Below are 27,195 nucleotides of genomic sequence, written 5' to 3'. Positions count from 1 at the left end.
TGATTTGTAATTATAAATTCATCCTGGCTGGAACGTTAAGCTCTAGCTGGTGCTTCTCCATTTAGTTTGCTCAGTTCATTTTCACATACTTGATACCATCTTTAACGGCAAATATGGGAAAAATTTTTACGCATAATTTCAGAAAGCTGAATAGTGTGTACAAACTGTGAATACTTGAGAAAACACTGACTCGGAATTTGTAATTCAGTGTGATTCTCTGGATAAATATTGATAAGAAACAGAAGGTTTTCATCTAAGCCAGTTCATTTTAGTGCTGTCTGATCAATGAATTTATAAAGAGAACTGGATACAGCATTGGTGGCAGTGCCCCATTCATTCTAATGAAAGTGCAGCACAAAGCCAAGAAAGTTCCCTCTCTGGTGTAAAATTACTCAAATCTTTCACATCATTGGACCCACAGAGTAAGAGCAATAGAGACCAAGCTGGTCACTTCTGTTTTAGCTCTCTACTAATTTAAATAGGTATAAATTAATTTAACGGTGTGACCCATCATGACTTTTGAAATGTTATGGGACCCACATTCTGATTGTGAAACAAGTCATTCTGTAGGGGTTGTGACACTCAAAAAAATGTTTCTACTTGTTTACAGATGTCTTTTTCACAATGTAAGTCTATTCAAAAAAGTATTGATGGGCCCCGTGGTATTATATGATGGATGCGCAAGTTGTAGTTACATGGTTTGGCCACTGTGGCAAATTGGCTTCAAAGTCCAGATCATAGCAATCATATCTTTTGTCATGTTTCTTAAAGTTAAGGTCATTATGTCATAATCTTTCTTTTAAAAAAAAAACCAAAAAAGCGTGTATGATCTCAGCATTAACATTATTATTAATTTTTTAAAAATTCCAAAGCCAGGCCATTTCTCTCTCTGAGCAACACAGAGAAAGTAATGTGCGCTTTTATAACCAGCAGGCTGGATGACTGTCACGCTGTCCTTTCTGGTCTGCCAAAGAATACAACCAATCGGCTGAAACTAATTCAGAATTCTGCAGCATGGGTTTTGACTAAGACCAGAAGGAGAGCACACATTACTCCTGTTTTTAAAAAACTTTATACTGGCTGCCTCTTAGTTTTCGCATTGATTTTAAAATTCTTTTATTATTTTATGAGGCACTGCATGGCCTTGCACCAGATTATATCTCAGAGATGCTTTTAGTTTATGAACCAGAAAGGTCCCTCAGATCCTCAGAGTAGAACTAAGACATTTGGTGATTGTGCTTTTAGCCATTATGCTCCAAAATGCTAGAATAGCCTGCAAGAGGATCTCATAGGAGCTGAAAATATCAAAGTGTAAAGCACTTTGACTTGCATTTGATTTGTTTAAAAGGTGCTGTATAAATAAAATTTGATTGATGATAAATAGTAACCTCCTCCAGTGTTGCCATGTCTGTTGTGTACATCCCAAACATCATGTAGCTGAGTTATATTTAATCTGGGCTCTCTGTGTCCCCTGTAGAGGTATCGTCTACAAACATGCACTGCGTATTGACTAGTATGTGTACAAAAACGCTCATGACACAGCCAAACACAGCCGGACATGTAACTGCTAGGTTTAACAGCAAGTATATCTCCAGCCTTAGTGGCTAGCTCGCCAAGAACAGCAGTTCACCAGCTAGCCTCATTAAAAGAGAATAGCGAGTAGTCCCTCTGTCACCAAACATTCAGAACCATTTTTGGTCATTTGCAAAGACATACAACTTTCTGGACCAGGCCTTTAGTCTATAAATTTGCTGTCTGAGAGTAGCACAATCATCTCCAGAATGTATTGTAGTTGCTCAAAGCCACAGTGAGCTCTCAGTGGAGCAGTTACTGGTAGATAATGGACTAAACTAAAGCATTAAAGGCTCAAAGTGTCTCTGACATGATGTGAGTTGTTCTTAAGCCGCTGTCTCGTTTCTTTTTGTCCACGCTCATATTTACTCTTTGTTGAACACCAGATGGAGCGGGCTGGTGATCGATGCACTCTGACTCTGTTTTATATTCACAGCAGCAGCTGCAGGCTGTTGGAGGCCTGCTGCCCGACTGGCCGGCCAGTTGGCTGAAACAGAAAAGACACTCAGTTTCTTTGAGAGCAGAGCAGAGATCAAGCTGCTGGGAGCCAGAAACAAGTTTCAAAGAGAAGTCATCTCGTCTGTGTACTGTACACTGATGCACTGAATCATGAGTAGAAAGGGTTGGAATGAGATGGTTGCCCTTCTTTCTGCTGTTAATGAAAGATTCATTTAATAACACTGAATAATGACGTCTCTATAGCTTTTATAATGAGCTCATAAAGCAAAACAGCTGTATATCACATGAGAAACGTAACAGCTCGCTGTGTGTTTGGAGGTGGAGGGGGAATAGAAAAAAATACTTACGTTACAATATCTATCTATCTATCTATCTATCTATCTATCTATCTATCTTTTTTTCGTCTCTTTTTTCCCCATGTGCTATTAGTCTATATGTTGAAGTTGAACTAATACTGATGTCCAAATTGGTTACGTGACTAGCCTACTTGTGCCCATCACTAGTTACCATAATGTACTCACTCTTTCAGCTGCACAGTAGGTCATTTATACAGACCTTATATTGATAAATATACTCTACTTTTTTCTTTATCTTGTGAAAAAATGTGGTCACATTATACACGTATTTCTTTAAAAGCAAAACACAGCTTAGGCAGAAAAGGATACTTCTGTGGAAAATGGAACAAATTGCTCTCCCCACATCTCCCACAGTGGCCAAGTTTTGCTCAAAGCTGCCAAGAGATTTGAAACGCAGCAACAAATAATGGTCCTTTAACAAAACAGAAATAACACCATTCTGGTTCTCTTGTCATTTATTTTTTTTTAGTTTTCTTTTTCCTGATAATAAAATACAAAACTTATCAAAAACATGGTCTTGTAAATTTGCTGATGGAAAGAGCATCAGACCTCCATCCATCGCACCATTTCCTGCTTTTAGATTTGGGAAATTTCCTTTTTTTCCCTCCCTATCTCTTACTCTCCCGCTGTGCACGTCACTGTTTGACTTTGACTCTCAGGATTTACGCTAAAGTTTCAAATATTTCCTGTGACCAAAAGCCTGTTGTTCCCTCTCTGTGTGATTTCAACGTATCTCAGGTTTGCAGTTTTCAAATCTCTCACCCATCTGATTTGAACATTAAACAGCCAGCTGGTTTCTCGCTGTGCAGTGTGTCTGCAGGCCACCGAGGTGTGTGACGCTTGCGTTGAGTGTTCGCGTTATAGAGCACGGTGTGATCCCTTGTTTCTCGCCGTCTCTGGCTTCAGTGATATTTGATTCCCCCGCTGTGTTTGCTCTCAACAGGTTTTTTATCATCTGATTCCCCTGCTGTCTATACTCTCAGTAGGTTTTCATTATCTGATTCCCCTGCTGACTCTCTCTGCACGTCTTCCTCGCTCCTCCCTGTTTTCAGGACTTTCTCTTGACCATCCGATGAATACAGCCAAAACCCTCCTCTCCCTCATAGATGTGTTCTGTTAATGATCAGTGCCTGACGTGATCTGTTCAACATAACACCATAACCTTGTCCTGTGGCGGTTCTGTGATACACAAATTGGTCTGAAACTCCTGCTGTGTATTGATTCCTTGTAGCTGTTAGCCACCTGTTGTAATTATAACCAATATGACATTGACTTTTGACTTCCAAGGCCAGTGGCCAGGTTTCCATCAAATGTAGTGCAAATTATAACTGAACTTTCAGCTTTCCACCTTTGCTAGGTGTAAAGACTTTTTTGCAATATTTCTGGTGTTTCCTTTCAAGATTTTAATGCTGAAATTAAAGATAGTTGCAAAAAAATAGATAGAAGCACACTTACTGTTATTTTTAAAAAGATGTAGAAGCTTTTTAACATTCTACATATTGTATGAGGATGGCAATATGCCCCTTAGAGCAGTGCATAAATTAGCCACAGCGATATGAGATGTGATGGGTGAACTACCGCAGAAGCTGTCTTGAGTGTTTTGCCAGGTGTCTGTCTGTCTGTTTGGCTGTGGATAGATAATTGTCAATGCGATAGCTTAGCATCTGTGCAAGATACAAGTCATGGAACTTTACAAGAGTGTAGTTGCAATCACAATGAAGGTCAAGTATGAAGATGTATGTGGTGTGAGCAAGGGCGCCGGAGATAGGATGGTAGGGAAGGGGCGATTGGCCCATACACTTTATGCTCCTGGGCCATCTTTGTTTTAAGTCACAAGATGGTGTCTAGTTACTTTTCTCTAAAATTTTCCCAAATTCCTGTGAAGCAGTACACCATAGACACATGACATTTTCATTTTTGGCCGGAGGTTCTGCAAATGCTGCTCAACAAATATGATCCTAATAAGCCAGATGGTAGCGCTATCAAATAAAGTCGAACTTTGAAAACACCTACGTTGTAAGCCCGATTTAAATGAAACTTTGTACGACATCCATCTTTACTCATTGAAGTCTGACTGACCAGATTTTCTGAGTTTTTGAAAAACTAATTTTTGACATCACCCTCTAAACCATAGCTCTTATTTGTACCACAGTTTCTGCCACCACTGCATTGGCCTGTTGCAAAATTTGGCCATAAATCAACAACAGTTTGTCCAGACATCACCGAACCGGGTGGATATTCTAAAATAAGCTGTTGAAACGCGTCCACAATGTTTTCACAGTGACTAATAAATGCGTGCTAACGAAGCATGTCACCCGACACAGATATGATCATAAAATGAATGAGCGTCTGCGAGTTTCAAACCTGTTCTTTTATTCGAATGTCGGAAACTGTCAAAGGTCTTTGTCCTTTACAGCTTTCAAATCTATTGCAGAATTCGACTCAAAATTGTTCTCATAATTACGCTCTCGGTTTAACAGTCATTGCAGGTTATTAATCTGAGAGCATGGATTTAAAGGGAAGAAAACATGCCAAAATACGCCAAGAGCTTTCTTTTTTTGTTGGTGCATAGAAACATTGCATCATTCCTAATCACTGAAAAACTTACAAAACATTAATGTAGTCTGTTCAGTTTTAAGTCTTTATCAAGCACTGAAAGGTCTAAACAGAAAAGTCTAACCTGATAAAGGCAACTTTTTAAAGAAACCATTTTTGTGTCACTACAAGTTAACAATATTTCACATTTTCATGATTTGTTATCTGAGAAAAGTTAGTAGATTGATTGTGGTTAAGAACATTGTTGTGTTTATTTATTCAAATAAACATAAAGATGTGTTTTAAAAATAATGTCTTCTTGTTCTTCCCACTGGTTTTCTCCTCGTCTGCTGGGTCACCATTTGGCACCTGATGTTCCTCTTACATTTGACTGAAGGGGAAAGAGACGGAAAAGACGTATTAGAAAAAAATCAAATTAAATGTTATATACGAATAACAACATCACTTATTTTCTTCTAAATCTCTTTTCCTGTACGCGCACCATTTGTCCTGAGAAGCAGACATAAATGAACTGAAGAGATCGTAAAGCTTTCTAACTCTATTGATCATGACTGAATGATAGTTATACTGATGATAATCCACATTAAAAAGCTGCAAAAGAACCAATTCTATGGACTCCCCTGGCTCTGAAGTGCGCTATTAAACTGTCTAATGGCGGCAGAGGTTGTTATTATCATTGTCTCCTTACACTGCGGGATGCCAGGAGTGTCTCCCATCATGTTGCACAACTCGACTTCTTTCAGCCGGATGTAGAGCTCACACATTTCTTCTTCCTCGCTGCATGAGGCTGAACCAGGATCCTCTGCTGTAACGCTGAAGACGTCCAGAGGTCGATAATCGGGCAGTGCCAGACCTCCCAATGCCCACCAGACTTCTTTAGCTTCAACTTGCTGAGTGGTAGAGCTGTTGTGGTTGGCGCCAGCTTTGCAATCCTTGTTATAATAGCCTGTGGTGGAAGTGGTGGTCAGAGAGGTCAGCTGTTTTGGTTTCTGGCCAAATTGAGCCCAGATTTTCTTGTTTTCTGTTTTTCTGTCATGGATAGAGGGGAAATATCTGATAGCAGCCATTTTGCTCAGAGAGTGCAGCATTTCATGTTTAGATTCAAAGTGGAGGGGCATCCATGACAGTTCTAGAACCAGGAAAGACTCTTAGTAAAACAGCATCATCATGTAGCCTGCATGAAAATAACTAAAAAAAATGTAGTCTGGATTTTAGAAGCAAATATTATCAAATATGCATAATAGCCTAGAGGTATAGTTTGACATTTTGGGAAAATGGACTTGTTTGCATTCTTGCTGAGAATTGGATGAGAAGATTGATAACACGCTTATGCAGTATATATGAAGTGGGTATTTTTTGGCCTGGTGCAGTGATTTCCTGAAGTAGGTTACATCAGCTGTTTAAATGTGATGGACATTAGACCCAAAATAAATGACTTTTTTTTTTTTACCCATCAATACATTAAAATGCGCTGCACCACACAAAATAGTTTTTGTAGAAACTAGTTGGTAGTCACTAAATATTTGCATTCAGTAACTGCCAGGTATATCTCTTCTGTTGCTAACTGACCTGACTTATAAAACTAACGTTTGATTACTAATTTATAATAGCACAGTTAGCAGAAGAAAATGTTGGCATTGTATGTTTCTGCAAACCATGAGTATGTTACATCTGAACATATCATACATAGATCAGCCTTTTAAAAGTTATGTAGTTTATCAGCTGATTTTGTCATTGGGAGGGAAAGGAGATGGTTGATGGGATATTACTTAAGCGAGATGCCTGCCAAACTGCAGACCGTTGTGACGACGCTGATGATGGTCAGATTTGTAGCACAATGGATATGGATATGCAACCAAATCGCCAGAGTAAATGTTGGCATAGTACATTTCTGCAAACATATGTATATTTTCATTTAGCAACTCCATTGAAACTGTACTTTTCTTTGCATCTGAACAATGTTGTCGTTAATGTGTGGTCAAAAACCACTTGGTTATTGTTAGGAAAATGTATGTTCTGGCTTAAAATACTTGTTTTGGTGGCACAACCCCCACTGGAAATGTAGTGGTGTCTCAGTAAAAAAACAGCCACCTTTCATGGCGCTATCTTTGCAGCAAACACACTGATGTCTCATTTGAAAGCAATCGTTTTTTGTAGCACTATCCCAGCAGGAAATGCAGAGATGTCTGTAAAAAAACAAACTGCTTTTCATGGCACCGTCCCTTTTGGAATCCTCTGGGTAAAACCACCCAGCATGGTGGGTAAAAAGCTGCTGGAAACACAATGACTTGCTTAAAAACAGCCTGTTTTGATCTTTGTTAGTCTGCATGTTGGTAGGTGTCCCACCAAGGTGTCATGCACTTCACCTCCGAAACACAAAGCCAGCTAATACACTTTACATTACTTTAGAGACAGTGATATATGTATACGTATCTATGGTTTGCAGAAAATATACAATTCCAACATTTTCTTTTGGCAGCTGGGCTGTAGTATGACAGTATAATATTACATCTGTGATAAAGGGTGAGGATGATAATGATCATTGTTTGAATACATGACTGGAAGATGTAGAATACATTTTTTGACATGTTTTGTTCAAATAAAGTGACCAGATTTTTTTCATTCTTTGTATCTGGTGTCATTATAGATTGATAACTGTGAACAAACTGTGACTGTGAATATCATGTATACACATAGACTCTTTCATACCAAACTAGAATTTGTTGCCTTGGGTGGTGCCAATTAGCAAAAATTCTGCCCGGGGCCCATGGATAATAAATGGTTACCAGTAGCTCGATAGTTGCCAGCAGCACACGCAGTGAAAGATGTACTGGGGGACCCAGTTTGGCAATGCAGAGAGTCTTTGAATCCGCTTTTATGCAACTAAGGAACTGAAGGGGGGGCTTTCGGAAGAGGAGGAGGCGCAGTGAAGTTGGAGTGTGACCACATTAAATCCACCTCTCTCTCTCTCCCTCTCTCTCCCTCTTCTCCTCCTTCAGTCTGGTGTGAGGAGATCTCTCTTGGAGCTGGAGAGGAGAGGTTGGCCGTCTCTCTCCTCCAGCAGCCGCCTGGCTTCTCTGCAGTCTTCCCGCCGCTTCATCATCATGGATTTTGGGACTAAAAGAGTCGCTGGGATTATCGCTCAGGTCGTCCTGCTTCTCTGCAGCTCGCACGGGACAACCGGAGAAGGTGAGCAGACTGTGCGCTTTTTGTTTCACTTTCCCCGGAGGAGACGGAGTGAGTCCGGGCAGCGCAGACCCGGAGGGGCCGCTTTAAACGGGGGCTTCATGCGTCTGTCATACCCCCTGGAAAATTGCAAAGCCTCTGATTTCTGAAACCAGCCATATATCAGCTGTTTGTGTTACATATTCACTCAATTAATTTGGGAAAAGTGCAGAGCTCTCTGGTTTTATGAAGACTGTACGGTTTTGCGCGTATTGGTTGCGCATCAGCGATTGGTTCAAGAGAAATAAGGCGGTTTGATGTGGAAAAAAATATTTAATTTTAGCGAATTTGTGAGGGCTCAATCAGTTGAATGAATAATATCGTTATTTTAGCAGTAATTTTTAAGCGCAACGTGGCCGCTGCTCAGGCTCTAACTTTTACGCAACGTCCTTGCTTTATTCATTTTACTGTGTGTAACACGTGCTTTACTGGTCAAAATTCTTCCTGAAAAGCTTTGCATTTTCTGATGCTGCTGCAGAGAGGTGGACTCACAGAGCTGAATGTTTGGCAGGAAAAGGTCTCAGCTGTTTGTTTTTCTCGTCTGTGGGCTGAAAGAAGCATTATCACCCCTATCAAAAGCCAGCAAGCCAGTTCATCCACCGTGTGCATAAAACAAGGTTATCTGTTTTCTTTCTGGTTAATTTGGTGCTCAGTGCAGCATGATGAGCATCCTGGGACTGAGCCACGTTTTTTGTGCTCACACACTCTGCCAGAGTGTGAAGGTGTGTGAGAGAAAAAGAGGTTGTATGCAGGTTGTGGAGGTTTGGTGTGGGACTGAGAGGTTGCTGGTTTGAGTCTGTGATTTCTGTAATGGTGAAAAAACCGTTTTTCTTCTCTTATGTGTCATTGACTCATCCTGGTTGTGAACATGGGGTAGTGTCCAGGTCTGACACTGTGTCAGTGTGTGAATATGAAGTGGTGTGTTGCTGTTATGCCTCCCTGCCGGAAGAGAGAGAGAGAGAGAGAGAGAGAGAGAAAGGGAGGGAAATCCAAGAGGATGGATGGAGAGAAACAGGATGAGGGGAGGAGAGAGGAAGGCAGTGATGTATGCTTCTATGTTATCGAAACAGATGGCAGAAAAAGTCCTTCATCCCTACACTATTTTATTCTCCTCTACTCGACACTGATCTCTTGTCCTCATTTTCTGGTCTTTATTTTGAACTAACGCTCTTTGCCTTGCCTTTGCTGTGTAGAATGCTATTTCTGTCCTTTTTCTTGATTGTCCCTCTCATTTTGTCATCTCTGCTCACACTCAACTGTATTGTCTTTTAACCCATTACAGTAAACCTCACAGTTAATAACAAACTAATGATGTGCAAAGTCAAACTTTGCAAAATAACTCACATATCTTTGTTTTAAAATCTAATTGAGCTCTTAAAGTTACTAAAAAAATGTCAAGCAGAATTTTGAAGAAATGTGTATAAAATGATGCACAAAGAATATTTCCTTTCGACAAGATGGTGTGGCCAGAAAACATGGATTTATGGGTTTGAATAGCTTATCCAGAGTACATGTGTCTAATAATATAAGACTATATTTCAACCTTGAAGCTACTTTAAAGGAAACAAAAGGGTAAATCTGGATGTTAAGGTTTTCAGGAAAGCCCATAGTATCTACCTTTAGTGAGGATATTTTACCCAAAGCAACATACTGCATGATTATGCAAAGTGTTTTATAATCTGATCTTCCTGCTGCAGTTTAATGGTACAACAGTTGGCTGTAAAATAGTAAGACAGAGAGAGACAGATTGCGTCCTCTACAGTCAGACATATGATGGCAGGAAGGAGGAGATGAGTGAGGATGAGGATAGAGGAGTGTATGTGAAGACAATATTTTTAGTAATGGTGATATAGATCCTTATCCGTCATCCTCTGTGCTTACTTCATAAAAGGAGCATCCACAGTCTGAAATATCTGATTCTCTCTTTTTAACCCCCTGCTGTTTCTCATCTGCTGTCTCCGACTCAGATCTGCTGCTAACTTTCCATCCTCTCTTTTCCAACTTGTCTTTCTTTTCCTGTTGTTTCCTGTCAGCTTCCTTCCTCCTCCTTTATCCTCCCGACACATTTGTCTTTATTTATTTCAATGCCCGCAATCTTTTTCTTTCCTCTCCTGCCTGGATTTCTGCTCTCCTGCTGCTGTGTCGCTCTTTCTTTTTCCTCTTTTCCGTCCTCCTTCCTTTATTCTCTCTACCTATATATGCATATTTTTCTCTCTCTGTTTCATGTCCATGCCCCTTTCTCTCACTGCATGCATTCTCTCCCCCGCTGCTCTCTTTCTGTCTAGCGCTGTAGTTTCATCTCGAGGTGTTTATATTTGGTTTCAGCTGATAGGATCTAGGAATATTTTGTGAAACTTGTAGCTGCCAGCATTTAACATCTTTCCATCTTTAGAAATTTTATATAGCACACAAAAAAACTTCTCCTCAAAAGCTACTTTTATAGTTTGAATACTTTGTTACCTTACTTTAATATGGTTCATTTAAAGGCCCTGCACTTCCCTCTAGATGTTTTCATTACTTATGTCTCATCACACATCTGTGCAGGTTGTTGGTGGGTGGAGCTTTGTGAGGTCACCTGAGTTCATGTACCAACAAAAGCTAACAGGGGTTTCAGTTTGATACACACACAGACTGTACATGCCCACACTGTCCTCAGAAGAGGTCTTATCAGCCAGTGTAAATGAAAACACCTTGATATTAACTATTTGATCACATATTGCTTAAATATTTGAAAGAAAACAACAACAACAGTTTATGAAAATGAGTGCTAAGGTCAGCTTTGATACATACAACCCATTTTTCTGTGTTGTATACCCGACATGAGTTGAATCAATCAGCTTGCTCAGTGCGCAGTTCCTCATAATGCATTGTTGGGATTTGGGCTGCAAGTCCCTCCAATAACAAAACAAAATGCATTATTTTTTGCGTTTTTGATCTGATGCTCATATCAGCATGAAGACATGGGGTGCGTTCCACACACACTTTGTCTTTTTACTTTCAGTTGCTAGTGCAGCTGCATTGACAAAGTGCATATTATTGCATGCAGTATGTACACATTCAGAACAGACTACTTATTTCTAACACGGTGCCCTAAACTTTGACCTTCTTGTTTATATATATGTTACTTGATCTGCACTTACTTGATAACTGTCATTTTACTTTCTTTTACTGTGAAATTTAATGTCTATATGTGGTTTTTTTAAATGTATTTTAGCATTTTAGTTTTCTTTTTATCTGTGCAATGTGCTCAGAAAGATGCTTTGCTGTTTGGTTTTTTTTTGCAAGACAGTAGAGATTCTATTCAATTCTACTGGAGATAAAACTAAATGCCATTATGCAGAGTTTACCAGTTTCAGAGATCAACCGATAGAGCTCAGCTGTTTTTACTTTACAATGTATGAAATGAAAACTTTTAAGTGATAACTGCATAAGATGTAGATTGTGGTATAGTATAGTCACAGCAGTAAAACATCACATGCATTTCTCTTTCATTGTTATTTAACAATTATGTCCTGTTGTTGTCTGTGATCGTTATAACTATTGTGTTCACTTAACCAATTTATATAGCTATTAGTGCTAATCAGCTGGTCACCTGTCACTTTAATGCTCTGTCATCAGTCATTACAGCCTCTGTCAAGCTGTTAATGAGCTGTCAGTGGCTCAGTTGATGTGACATTATTTTCTGCTGTGCAGAGGTTTGTGGGTCGGAATAGTCAGAAAAGCATGCTGGGGCGCATACTGCAAAATCTGACTGAATGGAGCCAAACATCTTGGTATTTTGGGGATATTGCATTTGACATACTATGTATTGAGACATACACAATATTTTTTCTGGAATACTAAATAGCATAGTGGGGTATTGGAATGATGAAATAGTTTTTCTGTGTCTTTTTTAGTTTATGATTAAACAATGCTGTGGTTAAGGTTTGGTAGGGTTTAGGCAAAAAGCAACTTGTTTTGGTTTTGAGAAAGATGCTTTGGGTTAAAATAACTACTTTTTTACAGGGGTCATTTGTTGTCATGGTTACAGCAATATACATATAGTTGCGGTTATAGTATGATCATGGTCATGGTTACCAGTGTTGAATGTCAGTTTAAAAGAACACGGGATCTTGCTCTACATCACCTGGTCAACATCATAATTACTACGGCCACTAGAGGGCTTTGTGACTTGAACATAAACATCATTATGGGGCATCTGCTAAAGAAATTGCAGCTATTGTTTGTCTCAGGAGGACAGCCTCATGCAGCCTGTTGGTGCATTTGTGAGCCTCTTAGACCTATGGTTACCCGTAACACCCCTCATTGTATAGCTTTGCAAAGACTTGTATCTTTGCAGAAGCATTAAAAAAATTCACAGACCAGATTGATACTGTTTCATTGCCTCCTGCTCCTTAAAAGTGATGGACCTGTCACAACTATTCAGTTACAGAAAAAATCTGTGATACATTTCTGCCTTAAAAAAAGAACCCATTTTAACAGCTTAGGAAATATGTGAAATGAGCAATTACAACATGAGTCATTCTTTTGCATTGATCGTTCTCTCTCTCTCTCTCGATGTCTCTCTCTGTCTATCTGTTTATCTCGCCCAGTCTGACCCAGCAGCACACTCATCATGCACAGACCATAAACCACAGCAGCATATTAAGTTAGGACTGCAGAGGAGGAGGGATCCCAGCCGCAGGTTTCACACTGAGCTTTACATCTCCTTCTCCCCCTCCCCTGCAGACAGCTCACAGTTCATTATGGAAGTGGTACTAAATGACAACAAAGTAGGAATACATATTTGAACAGCCACAGATGGTGCTCTGATGACTTGTTAGCCGGAGCAGCGAGAGCAAGTCACAAGTGATGAGATTCAAGGAAGTTGGTCTGTGAAACAAGCTACCCCGCAGGGCCGTAAAGCCACTGTGCGTTTAATCACCTTCCAATATTACAATATGAAAGAGTCACTGCATGTGTAGCAGCTCAGAGACCGGCAGCCATATGAATAACATGTAAACAAAATGTGCCTTTGAGCTGCCAGAAACATTGGTTTGCTGTTTTACTCAGTTGTACTGCAGGTTAGTTTAGATGTTCAATGAAAAAGGTGAGATGTTCTTCAAACTTTGTCTGTCTGAGGAAAAAGGACAGACTGACTTCCTAAAAGTTTGAAAAAGCAATAAACAAATGTATCTTGTTGTTGTAGTAGTTCCCTCTTGTTGATTGTTGGTTTATTTTTCCTGTTTCTCCAGATAGTGTAGAGTGAGTGGCTCAAAATAGACTGTTGAGTGGGCAGCTACATCTCAGGTGATGCAACAGGTTGGCCATTAATAATAATGTTGGTGGTTTAATCCCCAGCTCCCTCGTCCAAATGTTGGCACATCCTTAAGCAAGACTGAATCTTAACTTGCTCGTAATAAGTACCGGCATCTGCTGAATTTAATGCAATGCAACGTAAGAGCAAGTGCCATGCCTTTTCTTTTGTGGTGGTGCCTATGCTTACTTTGAAATGTAGGACATTCACAGGATGCAGAGTGGAATGTAGTGTATGTCTTTGTCAGGTTTAGAGACTCAGAATTATGTCAGTAAAATTGTATCTGGCTGTTCATACATGTTCGACTATTTATTCCTTTTTTCCATACAAAGTTTGAGAGTTTGAACGGGTTTCAGCTGTGCATTCATTGTGAAGTGGCATTCGCGTGATTTAGTAAACAAGCTCACTATGCTAATGATTGATCGGAAAGGTGCAGCAAATTTTTCTCTAACAAAATATATCAAACAAAAGCCAGAGACTGTGTCGTATTAAGTTGCTCTGAGCTGTAAATTCACCAAGTATATGCTTAAGCCAGAAGATAAAGTTAACTTAAAGCCTGACCAGACAAAGCCTCTCCTCCTGCAGGCAGCTTACTCTGTGTCTAGGGCTGGACGTGTGTAACATCCCATAATCAGATACTAAGACCTTTTATAACAAATGTCACTGCCTACAGCAGGAAACAGAAAATATTTATGACTTTCATAAATTAAATTTAACACATTTTAATACCTTCTGCAGCCTTTTTTTCTGGAAACTAAATTAACTTTATCTTATGATTTCTCAGTACCTGCAGATATACCAATGTGCACATGCTGTCTACAATTGTAAACTATATATATTTGTCAAAATAGTTGATGCTGCCTTTCTGCTCAGCTACTCAGAAAGTTTAAAAGTTTTTAAAATGTTTGAACAGAGATGCTGGCAGACAAAGATTTTGTATTAGAAAATTAAAATTGAGGAACTGAATTGAAATGAGTCTGAAAAACAGCAGAAGTGTTCAGCAGACCTTCTCTGAATAACAATATTAAGACCATCAGAGGTTTCTTTCATTAGAGACAGTTGTGTATCTTCTCTCTTTCTCTGTTTATTGGTTCTCTGCTGTGTCTCTAATTGTGCCCTCAGAAAGTTTTGTTGTCTTATAACTTGTTTTGTTCTGATTTATTTCACCGTTCCTCCGAGCACTGCAGCGCTGTGAATTCATGTCTGTATTAATTACTGGATTTAATTAGCTTTGCTGTATTGTTAGCTGGTGATTTCCTCAGATGCCCTCAGAAATCCTCCCAATTCTCTGATTATTTAACACTTTGGATTTAAGCAACATCTGAACATAAAAACTTTGTATGCTCCAAACTGTCAGCCTTATTGAGCCTGTTTGTGATGCAAGACATGTTGTCTAGCTGTGTCATAAAAGTGCACTTTAAGTGTTTCTGTTGCACTTTGCAGCAGTTTGTATATTACTGCGCAGTAAAATATAGACAAAAGAGACAGTAGTATCTTTGGTGGAAAGCCGAATCAAGCTCTAGAAGCTACCCCATGTGCCCTATAATTAAACCAAATCCCAGACACCGCGACCAAATTAGTTTAAGAGAAAATGCAGCATTGTTTTTAAATTGTATATTTGCATAGCAACATTTATGAGTTATGCAGTAATGTAGTTACAGAAATGTTTACTTACTATTTTGTCAGTGGAAGGAAACTATAACTTCACGGATGAGTTTATCGTTGTTTCCATGGACGCAATAAACAACGCTTCATGGACACAATGGGAATAAAATTGTTCAACTTTTTTCACTCATTTATGGTTTTTATTAATAAAAGTGACAAAAAACTACAGGGTTAATGATATAATGTTTATGGTGTATGACTGCAGAACTTAGCTGCCGTCTTGTGGCAGTTATTTGGCAACTTAAACCCAAATCGCAGTCCAACTTAACAGCAGTGGGGTTGCATTGTGGGTAATGTAGTCTCCAGAATCTGGTAAGGAAAAAATTATGCATGGAATAAAATGGATATTTATCCTATTATTATCCATCCATCAATCTGCAGAAGTGTGGAAAGACCAAAATAAATAAAGTACATTCCTCTTTAAGCTGCAAACAGATTGTCAAAGTAGGCTCAAAATGTAATACTATATATCAGCCCTTAATGTTTTGGACAGAACAGCCAAACGTGACGTGTATTTCACACATTTGTAAGCATGTGAAAAGGAGGATATATCTGCCTGGAGTGAAATGAGACACATATGACCTGCTAATCCATCAGTGAAGTTCAAGGAGCACATCTCTTAAGTGTTACATCTGAAGTCACTTAGGGCTTTTCACACCTATAGTGCCATGTTCTCACTGAACTTGATGCCAATTTTCACGTTTTTTGACTTGCACATACGTCCACTGGAGTAGTTCTGGAGCATATTGCAACCCGTGAGAACTTGTCCTCAACAGCTGTGGTTGTGTTAGCTAGGAGAGGCAGCTAACGGCTAACTTGGTTTGCAGTGAAGAATCACAGATAGCTGGATGTAAACAGAGAGGCTGCAAGCCCCGAAACAGTTAAACCCAGACAGTTAACCTTCTCTATTATTTATAAGACTGTCACAGCAGCATTTTAGACTCCCTCTTTTGAGTACTTGTTATTCAGAGCATTTTGCTAAGACGCAACTTAACAAAATAGCTTAGAAAATTTCCAAATAGCCTACATATTTTCAGAGCTTACAATGTAATGTTAAAGTTTCCGTCACTAATTTCAAGCCCTCCGAGTCCTAATTTGTTCTGCCTGTCTGTACAGTGCTGACACTGAGTGTAGCTCTGTGTGTCATAGTTTATCCTTCATTTCTTGATCTCGGTAATATCAGGAGAATCTCAACTAGATCTCAATGCTGATAACCTATCTGGACACAGAGTCATGCAAATTTCTCACTCAAGTTGAAAAATTTCAACTTGTGAGATGGACTCAAAGATGAAAATTTCACATTTTTGCATCCATCACGTCCCCTCAATTGAATTCGCGTCTGTTTGTGTCTTTCCATTGACTTTATATGTAAGCTCACCATGCAAAACGCTCACATTGGTTTTGTTTGAACACACAGTAGTCCATTTAATGTGCTCCAAATACGATCAGTTTACAATGTTGCAAATTGCCATGGCAGCATTTATGTACAAGTGGACCTGATGATCCTCAAGAAAACTGCTTCCTTATTTTTTCTTATTTCCATGCAGGAAAACTCTGGAAAGTAAACCAAAAGTAAAACAAGAGCAGACTTTCCAATTTTACAATGGAAAGACAAAGATGTGCGTTGATTTTGGCCCTAGACATCATTTAATACAATGTCTGCATTGATAGCTTTAGGCCAATGATAGTTTGGAAATGAAATGTTGATGCACTGAAATTGCCAAAGGAGTATATCAAGTTCAGATGGAGGCGTACACTAATCCTCCTGAACTGTGACATGCTCATCAGCTGGAAATATTTCCTAACATCTGGCAGGTATGCCTGTGTTGTTCAACAGAGGGCACACCTGAGCATAGGCTCCTTTAAAGATGACGTTTACACACAAAGCAAAGCACAGCAGGCTACGAGAGATTTGTCTTAATGCAAAAGAGGCGCAATGCTGCTACTGTGCCGCAGCAGATTTAGTTTGTAACGTGACAGAGATCACCTCTTTAATGAGCTATAGGTCCATTTTTTTGTGATAGCTGTGTTCACATCTGCCCAAACTAACCTCACAAAGGTAGTGTATGCTCCAGGGTTTGCTTCTACCAAACTAAACAAGGCAGGTGTGAAAGCGATCTCACACTTCATTTCCCAGGATGCCTCACGGGATCTTTCTCAGCAGCTTGTTCTCTGGTGTGAGGTTTATGTGTAGGTGGACGGAGTGATTGTGATAAAGTAATGAGCTTCCAGTTGAGAAAAAGTATGATTGTAGAGAGAAAAAGAACAATGCCACAGTGTGCTGTTCCTGGTTGTTCAAATTATAATAAGGCTTTTGAAGAGGCTCCTTTGAGTGCAAAATTGGTCTCCCACGTCTTCTATGATGAATTTCTCTATGTGTGATGCTGAACATTGGTGCAAATTTGAGACTGTTGATAGAAGCTCTCGCTGTTTAATTGTGTGGAGCAAAACTTATATTATTGTTGATGTTTGTGATTACCGAGTCATTTTACACATTCGACCATTTCCTGTCATTACTTTTAGAAATGTTAAAAGTGTTTTGTTGATATGTTTGAAGTTGTTACAAGTAGTTATCATAAACTTTTTAATGGAGAAAGAGCAACATTGGTATTTATTTGGAGTTGTGTTTCTGTTCACCTGATTAATTTAAGTGTACTTTCTTTTACCTCTGTTTCTGGTCTCAATATCTCCCAAGGGATGTGTCTCTTTAGCTGCTAAATGCTTCACTGTGTTCACCAGCTAGTCATTAACTGTGGCTAACTGCTAATTGAAAGGGAACCAAAACAAATAAAGTTCGGTACTAAAATGAGTCAAAAGATGCTAAAACTCTTTAATATAGTGTAGCTGTGAAGAAATGCAGAGTCGAAAGATTATTCTCTATGGCTTCATCACTAGGAGAAATTGTTTCCGCATTGCACGTAGTCGATTGACTAATTGTTAATGTATGATTATTGTTAAGTGCAGCTTCAAAATTCCAGTGTGTAGGATTTAGGGGGATGTATTGGCAGGAATGTAATTATAATAAAGAATTTATGTTTGTCTCCGTGTTTATAAACCTGAAAATTAGAATCATGTTTTTGTTGCCTTACAATAAGCCAATTTATCTACACAGGGAGCAAGTCTGCCATGTTGTTTCTACAGTGGCCTGCTTTGAGAGTGCCAGAAAACCACAGATTTTTATACATTTAAGTGCTTTATTTAGTGTTTCTATGAGTTTAAATTACCTGGCCCGTTTGTTTTAGAGAGGAACAAACATCTGCGGATGATTTGGCTCCTGGTACAAACCTCTTGAATGTCTGTTTCTAAAGAAAAGTAAGAAAAAAAATTAATTTGAATAACTTGTTTCCCTTAAAAACATCCTGAACAATGAATACAGAAAGAATTCTATCCAGGGGAAGTTTCATCAGGTCCCATGCTGCAATTCTCACCACTAGATGCCACTAAATCCCCTTAAATCTTACACACTGTTCCTTTAAGCTCTGTTCTTTTTCCCTCTGCAGTCCTGAATATTGTGCACCAACCCAGGAGAAAACTGAATAAAACACTCAGGAAACAATTAATTCAGCTCATCGATCTTCACAGTGATGCCACATTTTTCTATAGCTGTTATATCACACTATCAAATTATTATTAGAAAAACAATGATGGTGCCATTACTCATGTACGCTTTGTTAGTGCCCTGGGGGTGATTTTATTAAAGAGATGTACATAGATAAGTAAGTCATTATTGACAGAGGAGGATTAGGATGGATCAATAAGGAGATAACTTGTGTTCTCCCTGTGAGAAATAAAAGAAGAACGAGATGGTGAGAGGAAATTAAACTTTAATGTTTTTTGGGGGGGGGGTCACCGGAGCTGGGAAAAGAAAAACAATACACACCGAATCTAACAGATAAAAATTTAACTAATTCAAAACTGCAGTGGTGGTGTCTAACACTTTATTAGTTGTCAATGAAGGGGAAGGGTTGTGGATTGATTGTCTGTGCTTGCAGCCTGCTTTCCTGATTAGATTAATACAAGTGCAATAATTATAATTATATAGTTGAGTTAAGGAAGAATCAGTACTTTAATGACCTCCTTCAAGGTAAACAAGAAGATAAACACACAGACATATTGAAACTTAAAGAAAGTAAATGAGCGTTGAGTGTTTGGATTGAGAGAACAGATAAATGAAAAATACTGTCATCACAAGCTGGGGAGAGCCACATAAAAATCTTATCACCTTAATGGGAAAACTTTTGTGCCCAAAGGAGATTCTGCTATTTAAAAGCCATAGCCAAAAACAAATACAGCTCCCTAAAACCAATAAGTTGTCCTTCAGCCTTTTTTTCCCCAAAGAGCCCACCTGTAGTGCATCATTCACTTAATAATCATCCACGCCGACTTTTCTCTCCACATTTCATTTGTTTCCAGTGCCAGGGGCAAGGTCTGGCTGAAGCTGTTTATCAGAGTGAATTGAAGGAGCTAAAATATGTCCTGAGAGGTTTGATATTTGTGTTTCTTCACTCACAATAATTCAGCGTCTGAGCAGCGAGGTCTAAATCACTTCTGTAAGTGGAGCTGCTTTTCATCGCTGTTTAATAGAGACACTATATTTAGTATATCGGTTGTGACAAATCAAAGGTGAACGGTGAAATAATAAATCCTAAACACCAATGATTAAACACTATAAGATCATTGTAGAGATCATTGTTGGCCACATACAGTATAAAAGGCATCAGGTTACAGAAACACTGATTTGTCATCAGTATTGCTCCAGATTTTGCAGGTGTTGTAATATTTGGATAATAATTCCAGTGCCTCTTACTGGTGTCTAAAACAAAATAAAAGAGTCTGTGTTTCTGTCGACTCAGCTAAGCTCTCAGAAGCTAATTTTCAATCATCTTTGCAACACTGTTTGTCCGTGGAAGCTGCAATATTCTTGTTAAAGGGCTTCCAGTCCGTCTTTCCCTGCCAGCATGGCTCTTGGACAGCAAACGGCACATTGGTTGTCTGGTTATCATCCGTCTGCAGTAGTTTCAGATGGAAGTGTAGCTAACTAGCTGGTGGGAAACACCTTCAAAGGTAAACTCAGGCGAAGCCTCATTTCACCGTCTGTGATGAAAAGTGTTGCCTGAAAATTTTGTTGATTAACATATATTTTTGAGTATGAACAGTAAGGACATCTTGGCTGCTGTCTGATTAATATACTCTCTGCTTGCCAGTGTCAGTAGTGGGCCTATTTATTTATTTATTTTAGATATAAAGAAAGCAACTTCATTATTTTATCACAATATATAGGGATAAGAACAGGCACAGACTGGCAATGGGGAAATTCTCGGCTGAAGGTTGCCCCTTTTTTTACGCACCCCAGCATTATATGGCCTTGATCAGTACCTTATTTTGAGAAATGGATGTAGTCACACATGTGTCCTTAGTATCAGTATATATACTATGAGTATCAGTATATGGGTGCACTGCAGTTGTAGTGTCGGCTGATTTGGCCATGCAGACGAGGGTGCAAGCCCTCAGTTATATTTTGAAAGGGCCCTGTGGGCGACTCATTGGCCCCCTGCCAACGACCAGGCATTTGTTAACCCCTAATAAACAATATTTGATAGCCACTCCATTAATAAAAATGATTTGTTAAATACGCACTCAGCCAATTTTCGATTTCAATTTCAAATTTGTTTATAAAGCCCATTATCACAAATCACAATTTGCCTCAGAGGGCTTTACAGCATCTCTGCCCTTGGAAAATCTCAAGGGAGAGATTCCCTTCTCAGGATGGACAGATGCGCAATAGATGTCGTAAAGAACAATAAAATTACAGTAGTGCATGACAAAATGACACAAAGGAAAGAGAGGGAGCGATGCACAGCCATAATAATAATAAAATAGCATAACAATAGTAACAGACATGTAAATATGAATAAATGTAGTTTATGATAGTATATAAATTACATGCATATATTATAGTTTATGCATGTAGCAATAACAATCATACATATACAATAATGGTGGAGGTATGACTAATAATAATGGCAGTGTTGGTCAGGACCACGACATCAGTGCGACCATGACCCACAATTCAGGCTCAGCCACTGGCAAGACCTTGACATCAGTAAAGTAAATATAGTATATAAAATACTTTATGCAAATATGTAGTGTGTTAGTATGTTTCTTTGGATAAAGTCTGCTGGTTTTAATTAATTCTGTGTTTAAACACTGTTTTGAAACATTTTAAATAGTTGTAAAAAGCAGGCTACAAAGTCAAATGAATTGTCAGGCAATCATAATGTCAATTTTACTTTGAATTTTTACTTTCTGCACACAAACACGAGAGAAATCATTTTGATAATAAGTTTAATTGCAAACAATACAAATTAACTTTTTAATTGTTTTAATAGTCATCACTTCACTTACACAATGTGTCAGTTCAGATTTGGTGTATAAAAATTTGGGCTCTTTGGCAGGAAATTCCTGGGCTGCTTTGTGTTGCCAGTCTGCCCCTGTGTAGGAAAAAGGTAAATTTGTGCTGTTTGCTCAACCATATATTGTTTTAAGTGGAAATAGTGTTTTGCTTTAGCTTTTCATTATGAAATTAATGTTTATGCACAGTTCAAAGGCTTAACACCATCAGTATTTAGATTATTTCCCTGTAAGGCTCACTTTCATTATGTAATTCCGTCTGCTACTGGCACAATCCAGCGGAAATTCAAGGTTTGATTTACGGCACAAGGGAAGTGCAATCAAATCAGGAAGAAGACAGGGCCTTTGCTTTCCTCAGGAGCTGTTGGTAGCTATCTCCAGTTACCAAAGAATATTAATGTAAATATTTGCAGGCACTATTCCCAGTAGTGGAAATGGTGGATGATGGAACAGCCACTCTACTAATCTTGGAAAAAAAAAAAAAACGTGCTCTGAGAAAAACGATAAGCAATCTTGTTTTCTTGCAACACCAACAATATTACCATTTGGAAACACTAGCAGGAGGAAAGTTGAAAATGTTTAGGTTTCTTTTTTGATTTATGGGCCTGTAGTTGAATTTCTACAAAAAAAAAAAGTTACAGTTCAGAGAGCAATCACAATATCAGAGAAAAAGCCATTTTCCCAGTCGTCATCTTCAAACATACTTTCTTTCTCTTGCTCTCAGTCTCATCGGTCTTCCCTGAGGTTTTTATCTCCCTTCTGAGCTGATTTCGAGCCACTGGAGTGTGGGTTATAATCATAGCCTAATGACAGATAATCTGAAGAACACTAAATGACTTTAATCCCAGCCTAATGACAGATAATACCACTGAACTCCCACTGTGTGTGTGTGTATGCTGATTTGCATTTTCACCCCCATCCCTGGGTGTTTAAATGATGTTGACTCACTGGTTCCTCTGAGTCACCACTTTCCCAGTCCAACCTCAAGTTTTAAACTTACAACTAATGAAAATTAAAGTTTGCAAAATGCTGCCTAAAAGTCAAATTTAAAAAGCTGTTTGTGAGTCAGAGTCAGGTGAAATTTATTTATATTCAGTCCTGTGGTTAAACTTTAAGAGGGCTGACATGATGGACAGGTGATCATATTCTCTTAGCTTTGAACCTTATGACCAGTGTATCAGCTAATTAGGTTATAGTATCTGCATGGTTTGGTTATTTACATACTCAGTGTTGAAAGAAGGGTTTGATTATTCAGCTGCTGAAGGCTGTGGAGGGATTTAATATGAGTTACAGTAAATTATTGAGATGCTGGAGGCTGAATGGCAAACTCAGGGGTGTTATTGCTCACTCGTTGAAGGCTATGTGTTGCCTTAAGAAAGAGTTAGTTATTTAAGCTGTGGAGGCTCCAGGGGAATATTAGGGCTGCTTGATTAAATCTCTGAGCTCATGAGGTATCTTTCATCTTCTCCAGAATTAATCTGGTGAAGAAAATGCTGAATGGAGAGTGTGAACCAGATCTTATTTCAGGTGTGGGCTTGTCTCGTGGGACTTTATGCTTTTTAGTGAACTGGTTGTTTGCATTGGGAAGAACAAAGCCATTGCAATTTGGTGTAAAGATGGCGAACTTCCCAGAAATCCTCCCAGTCCTTTATGATTCATGAGAGGGCAACATCTGCGTGAGCCAAGTTGAGGAAAAAGGCAAGTAGCTGAGGATAAATCCCCTTCATATTTCTTCTTTAGTGTCATTTATGGAAATGTGTGCAGGCAAAGTGGAGCCATGAATGGGAACTGATGGAGTCAAGGTTATAGAGCGGATGTGGAGCCACCAGTCATGAATCTAGATTTATTAACCAAGGAACAGGTCGTTAAGGGAGGAGCTAACAGAGGACTGCGGTCCATCCATTTGATATTTGGACCTGTTGTACCGCTGTATTTGTTCAAGGCTGTCCCCAGAAGAAGTCAGGCTCCCCCAAAAATGAAGCCATTTATCAAATGGAGCTGGCGTCATCACAGATGACTCGCTGTCGCTTCAAATATCAGCTTTCATCTGCTGAGGTCATGATACTTTGTCACTGTGAGACAGTGGACTCAAACAACAAATGGATTTTTCACTTACAACTTTATTTGCACCAGCGGGTACATTAGTTATGACCGTCGTAATTGGATATTTTACAGGGGACATTAAACTTACCAACTGTAACTGCATTACTTACCAAGGTCACCGTGCTCTTTCAGTCTCTATTATAGCCTTTGACTAGAGACAGATTGTCCACACAGAGAAAAGTCTTTGCTGCAGTTGGATCAAACACATGTTATTCCAAACAATGATCTATGGGGATCCAGAATGTGCAAAGATGAAACTTTGGCCTGAGGGTGGCACTGGGGATAAAGCTTTGCTGGTGTAATCATAAGCATTAGGATTTATCCTCTGAGGACCATAAATATCTCTAGCAGATGTAATGAAAATTTGGCTATTAGTTTCCTGTGTTTTCTGTACAAAGTTGAGGATCATTTCCTATGGAAATGTGGAACGTCAGAAATGGAAATGGGGAGTATGATTGTGATTATTACATTTGCAAAAATACTAAAAAAAAAACTTTTACTTGTGGTAACACAGTTGCAACAATAAAAATGAACATTGTACATTTCTGCAAACATTTATACATTATTTTGTAGCAGATATATCAAAACACTTGCTGCTGGATAACTGGAAAACTTCCTAAAACCCCACTGGGAAACCCCGTGATGTGCAGCTAAAAACACCCAGGTTTGCCCCCGCTACGCCATGAAGAGTTGCCAAAAAAAACCCCAGTTGTGTTGTTGTTTGTTAGTCTCAATAACTGGTCTGCAGGTTGGCAGCTGCCTCAGCTAGGTGTTATGCCATCCACCGTTATACCCTTCATCTGCTGATGATAAAATCAGCTAATACACTAATCACTTTAGAAAAGTTTATATTATACTTGAAAAATAGGTTTAAATGCATTGTATCTGTGGTTTGCAGTAACATACAATGTGAACCTTTTCTGATGGCGACTTTTAAAACACAACTTGTAAAGTTGTTCACACAAAGCAACTTATTGAAATCTCCAAATCATAAAATCTGTAGATTTTATGGTAAAACAAAGTAAGGAGGAATATAAAAACAAAAAAAAGGTTATTTCAAAAATAATGTTGATGTCTCTAAATCAAGGAAAGTATCCCTTTAGAAGGCTGCTTCTGTAGGGAACTTTAAGGAGTCTCAAAGATAAGACAAGTTCAACCTTTATTGATAGCCAGAAGGGAGTCTATACATTAAGGATAAATAGAGGAAGTAAAAGAAAAAAATAATAAATAAATAATAAGATCATTATAATTAATGCTCTGCAGACCTTGAATATACTCAGCAAATTCAGTAGAAATGTTGTCATTCGTTTTTCTAAAAGTTGTCATGGAATCTAATTTTGGTAAAGAGCAATTTTCCACTTTATAATTAACATTAGACAAAGGATAATTGCTGTTCTAAGCAGTCATTTTTGAGGTGCTGACCAATGGAAGACCAAAGTGTTTATACTCCTCCCAAAAGGCAACACTTAAAGGGGGAATTAAAAACTGACTGTTATAGAGGCGGGGAGACAGTAATGTTTGAAATGTCTGTTGTTCTAACCATATTTATCACCAGTCTGTCTCCTTTAAGACATTCATATTTTTAAACTCTGATCTGCTTGTGAACAGTGACAGAAATGGTTGTGGCTAGCCTGAGAAAAGAGAGGACTTTAAAGCCTGGCTCCTCTCTCACCTCTACACACCTGGTCAGTTGCTGCATAAGCTGTGAATGTCAGATTTCTTTGTAAAGGAGAAGACATTCTCAAACTCATCCTCCCAATGTGAGAAAGGTGCTGGAGAGGAGAAGACCATTCAACCATCAGACAAGCAGTTTGGTACTCTGGCACTTTAAGGTGACTTTTAGACCCATCAGAATTGAGAGTGAAAAGTGTTAGGGGCTATTGCACCACTGGTGGCAGACTTTATACGATGGGCCTTGGACAGTTTGGTTGAACAGGACGACATTATGAAGTAGGGGTCAACAGATTATTGGCCTGGTCGATTATTGGGGCCGATGTTTGGCATTTTTGCCGATTATCTGTATTGCTGTTTTATTTTAATGATTGCCAATGGAGTTAATTAATGAAAAAGTGTACATATTAAACTTAACCAACACCAGGGAAGGCAGTCTGCAGTACATGCAAAGAAAATGTTTACTTTGTAAAACCTCAGGGATCTATTTTTATTTATTCATTATTATTTAGATTTTCACTGACTTTATAAAAAAATGTTGCAGGGAACTCCAAATTTTAATTTTTGACAAAAATATTTCCATTGTTATTGTAAATGCATATCGGTTATGAGTCTCATTAAGTACTAATAATTGGTATGATGTAATGGCCCTGGAAGACAAAAAATTGGTCAACCCCTATCATGAAGAGTTTCTGGTTTTGATGAAAACGCGAGTCTACCAGTGACACCAGTGCAGGCATTTTGCAGAAATATGTGTCCCTCGTACTTATTTGTCCAACGTGAACCACCTTCATACCTTCAATAGATAATCACCCTTATTATTGTAAGTCCTGCAATTGACAACCTTTCAGCCTCGTATTTTGCATCATAATGCTATAGAACTGTAGGGCTCCTCCTTTGTTTCCGTCACCACAATACTTGTCCTCCAGTTAGCAAACCAGTGTATCCACATCACTTCATACGCCACAGTTCAAGCCCTTAGGCATCACCTTTACACACTGAGATAGATGTTGATCACAGTGTAACGTTCTCTCTGTTGTGTACTTTTATGAACCCGGCGTTCACCGCTCAGCAGACTGCTGCTCTGCAGCGACTGCTGATGAGAAGAAGCAGGGCCGGTCAGTTTGTATTAGAGAGGAGGACAGAGCTGAGTCAGTGGCCATTAAAGACGGAAGGCTACGACTGAATTTCAACACAACAAGACAGAGTTTAATCAAAGCTTAGCAATAAGGTGAACGAGAGGAGGAAGAGAAGGGAGGAGGAGGGCGGACAGTGTGGAGGAGAGGCAAAGAAGAGGAGGAAGAGCAATATAAAGTATGAGAGGACAAACTTCAGGGGTCAGACTCTGCAGGCTGTCCCGTGGTAGTATTCCCTCCGTGTTTTTCACAACTCCACTGACATTTTCTATTGCCTTTCCATTTCATCCCTCAATGACTTTGCCATGTGTGTGTGAACGGGCCACCATCTGCTTTCTGGATGCACCGCCTCACATCTTTGAGATGATTTGACTTCATAAGATGAAGCAGGAGGCAGAGGAGGAGGAGGAAAGGATGACAGGGAGGATAGAAGGTATAGGACAGGGACAGAGGTGAGCGAGAGAGTGAGAAAACAGAAGGTGAGAAAAGTTGAAGGAGGCTGAAGATATAGAGTAGAAAGAAAACAAGAGGAAGATGAGCTAGAAGAGGAAGAGGAGGATTAGGGTAAGAGGAGGAACGAGGAAGAGTAGCTAGTAGTTTCCCCGTCTGTTACCCTGCTGTGACATTCTCAACAGCCTCTACAATTTCACCCCCGCTGGCTTCTAAGGGAGTGTGTGTGTTCATGTTCAGCCCCAAGAGTACTGACTTTCTGCATGACTGCGCAGCTATAAATATTAATACCAAG

At 39.1% G+C, this 27,195-nt stretch overlaps 1 protein-coding gene across 2 annotated transcripts in view; it reads left to right on the top strand.

Moving 5' to 3' along the window:
- Nucleotides 1–27,195, top strand: part of LOC121951319 (contactin-associated protein-like 4) — a 200,311-nt gene that overhangs the window by 58,001 nt on the left and 115,115 nt on the right. For both annotated transcript variants that reach the window (XM_088085078.1, XM_042497596.2), the window contains exon 5: nt 7,943–8,132. In XM_088085078.1, the coding sequence (XP_087941204.1) occupies nt 8,048–8,132 (85 nt within the window). In that variant the 5' untranslated portion in view covers nt 7,943–8,047. The remainder of the gene's footprint in view (nt 1–7,942; nt 8,133–27,195) is intronic.

This window comes from Plectropomus leopardus, chromosome 12, assembly GCF_026936395.1.
Source record: "Plectropomus leopardus strain MGB_pleo_1.0 chromosome 12, ASM2693639v1, whole genome shotgun sequence".
Taxonomy (NCBI): domain Eukaryota; kingdom Metazoa; phylum Chordata; class Actinopteri; order Perciformes; family Serranidae; genus Plectropomus; species Plectropomus leopardus.
This window is presented reverse-complemented; position numbering and strand designations above follow the sequence as displayed.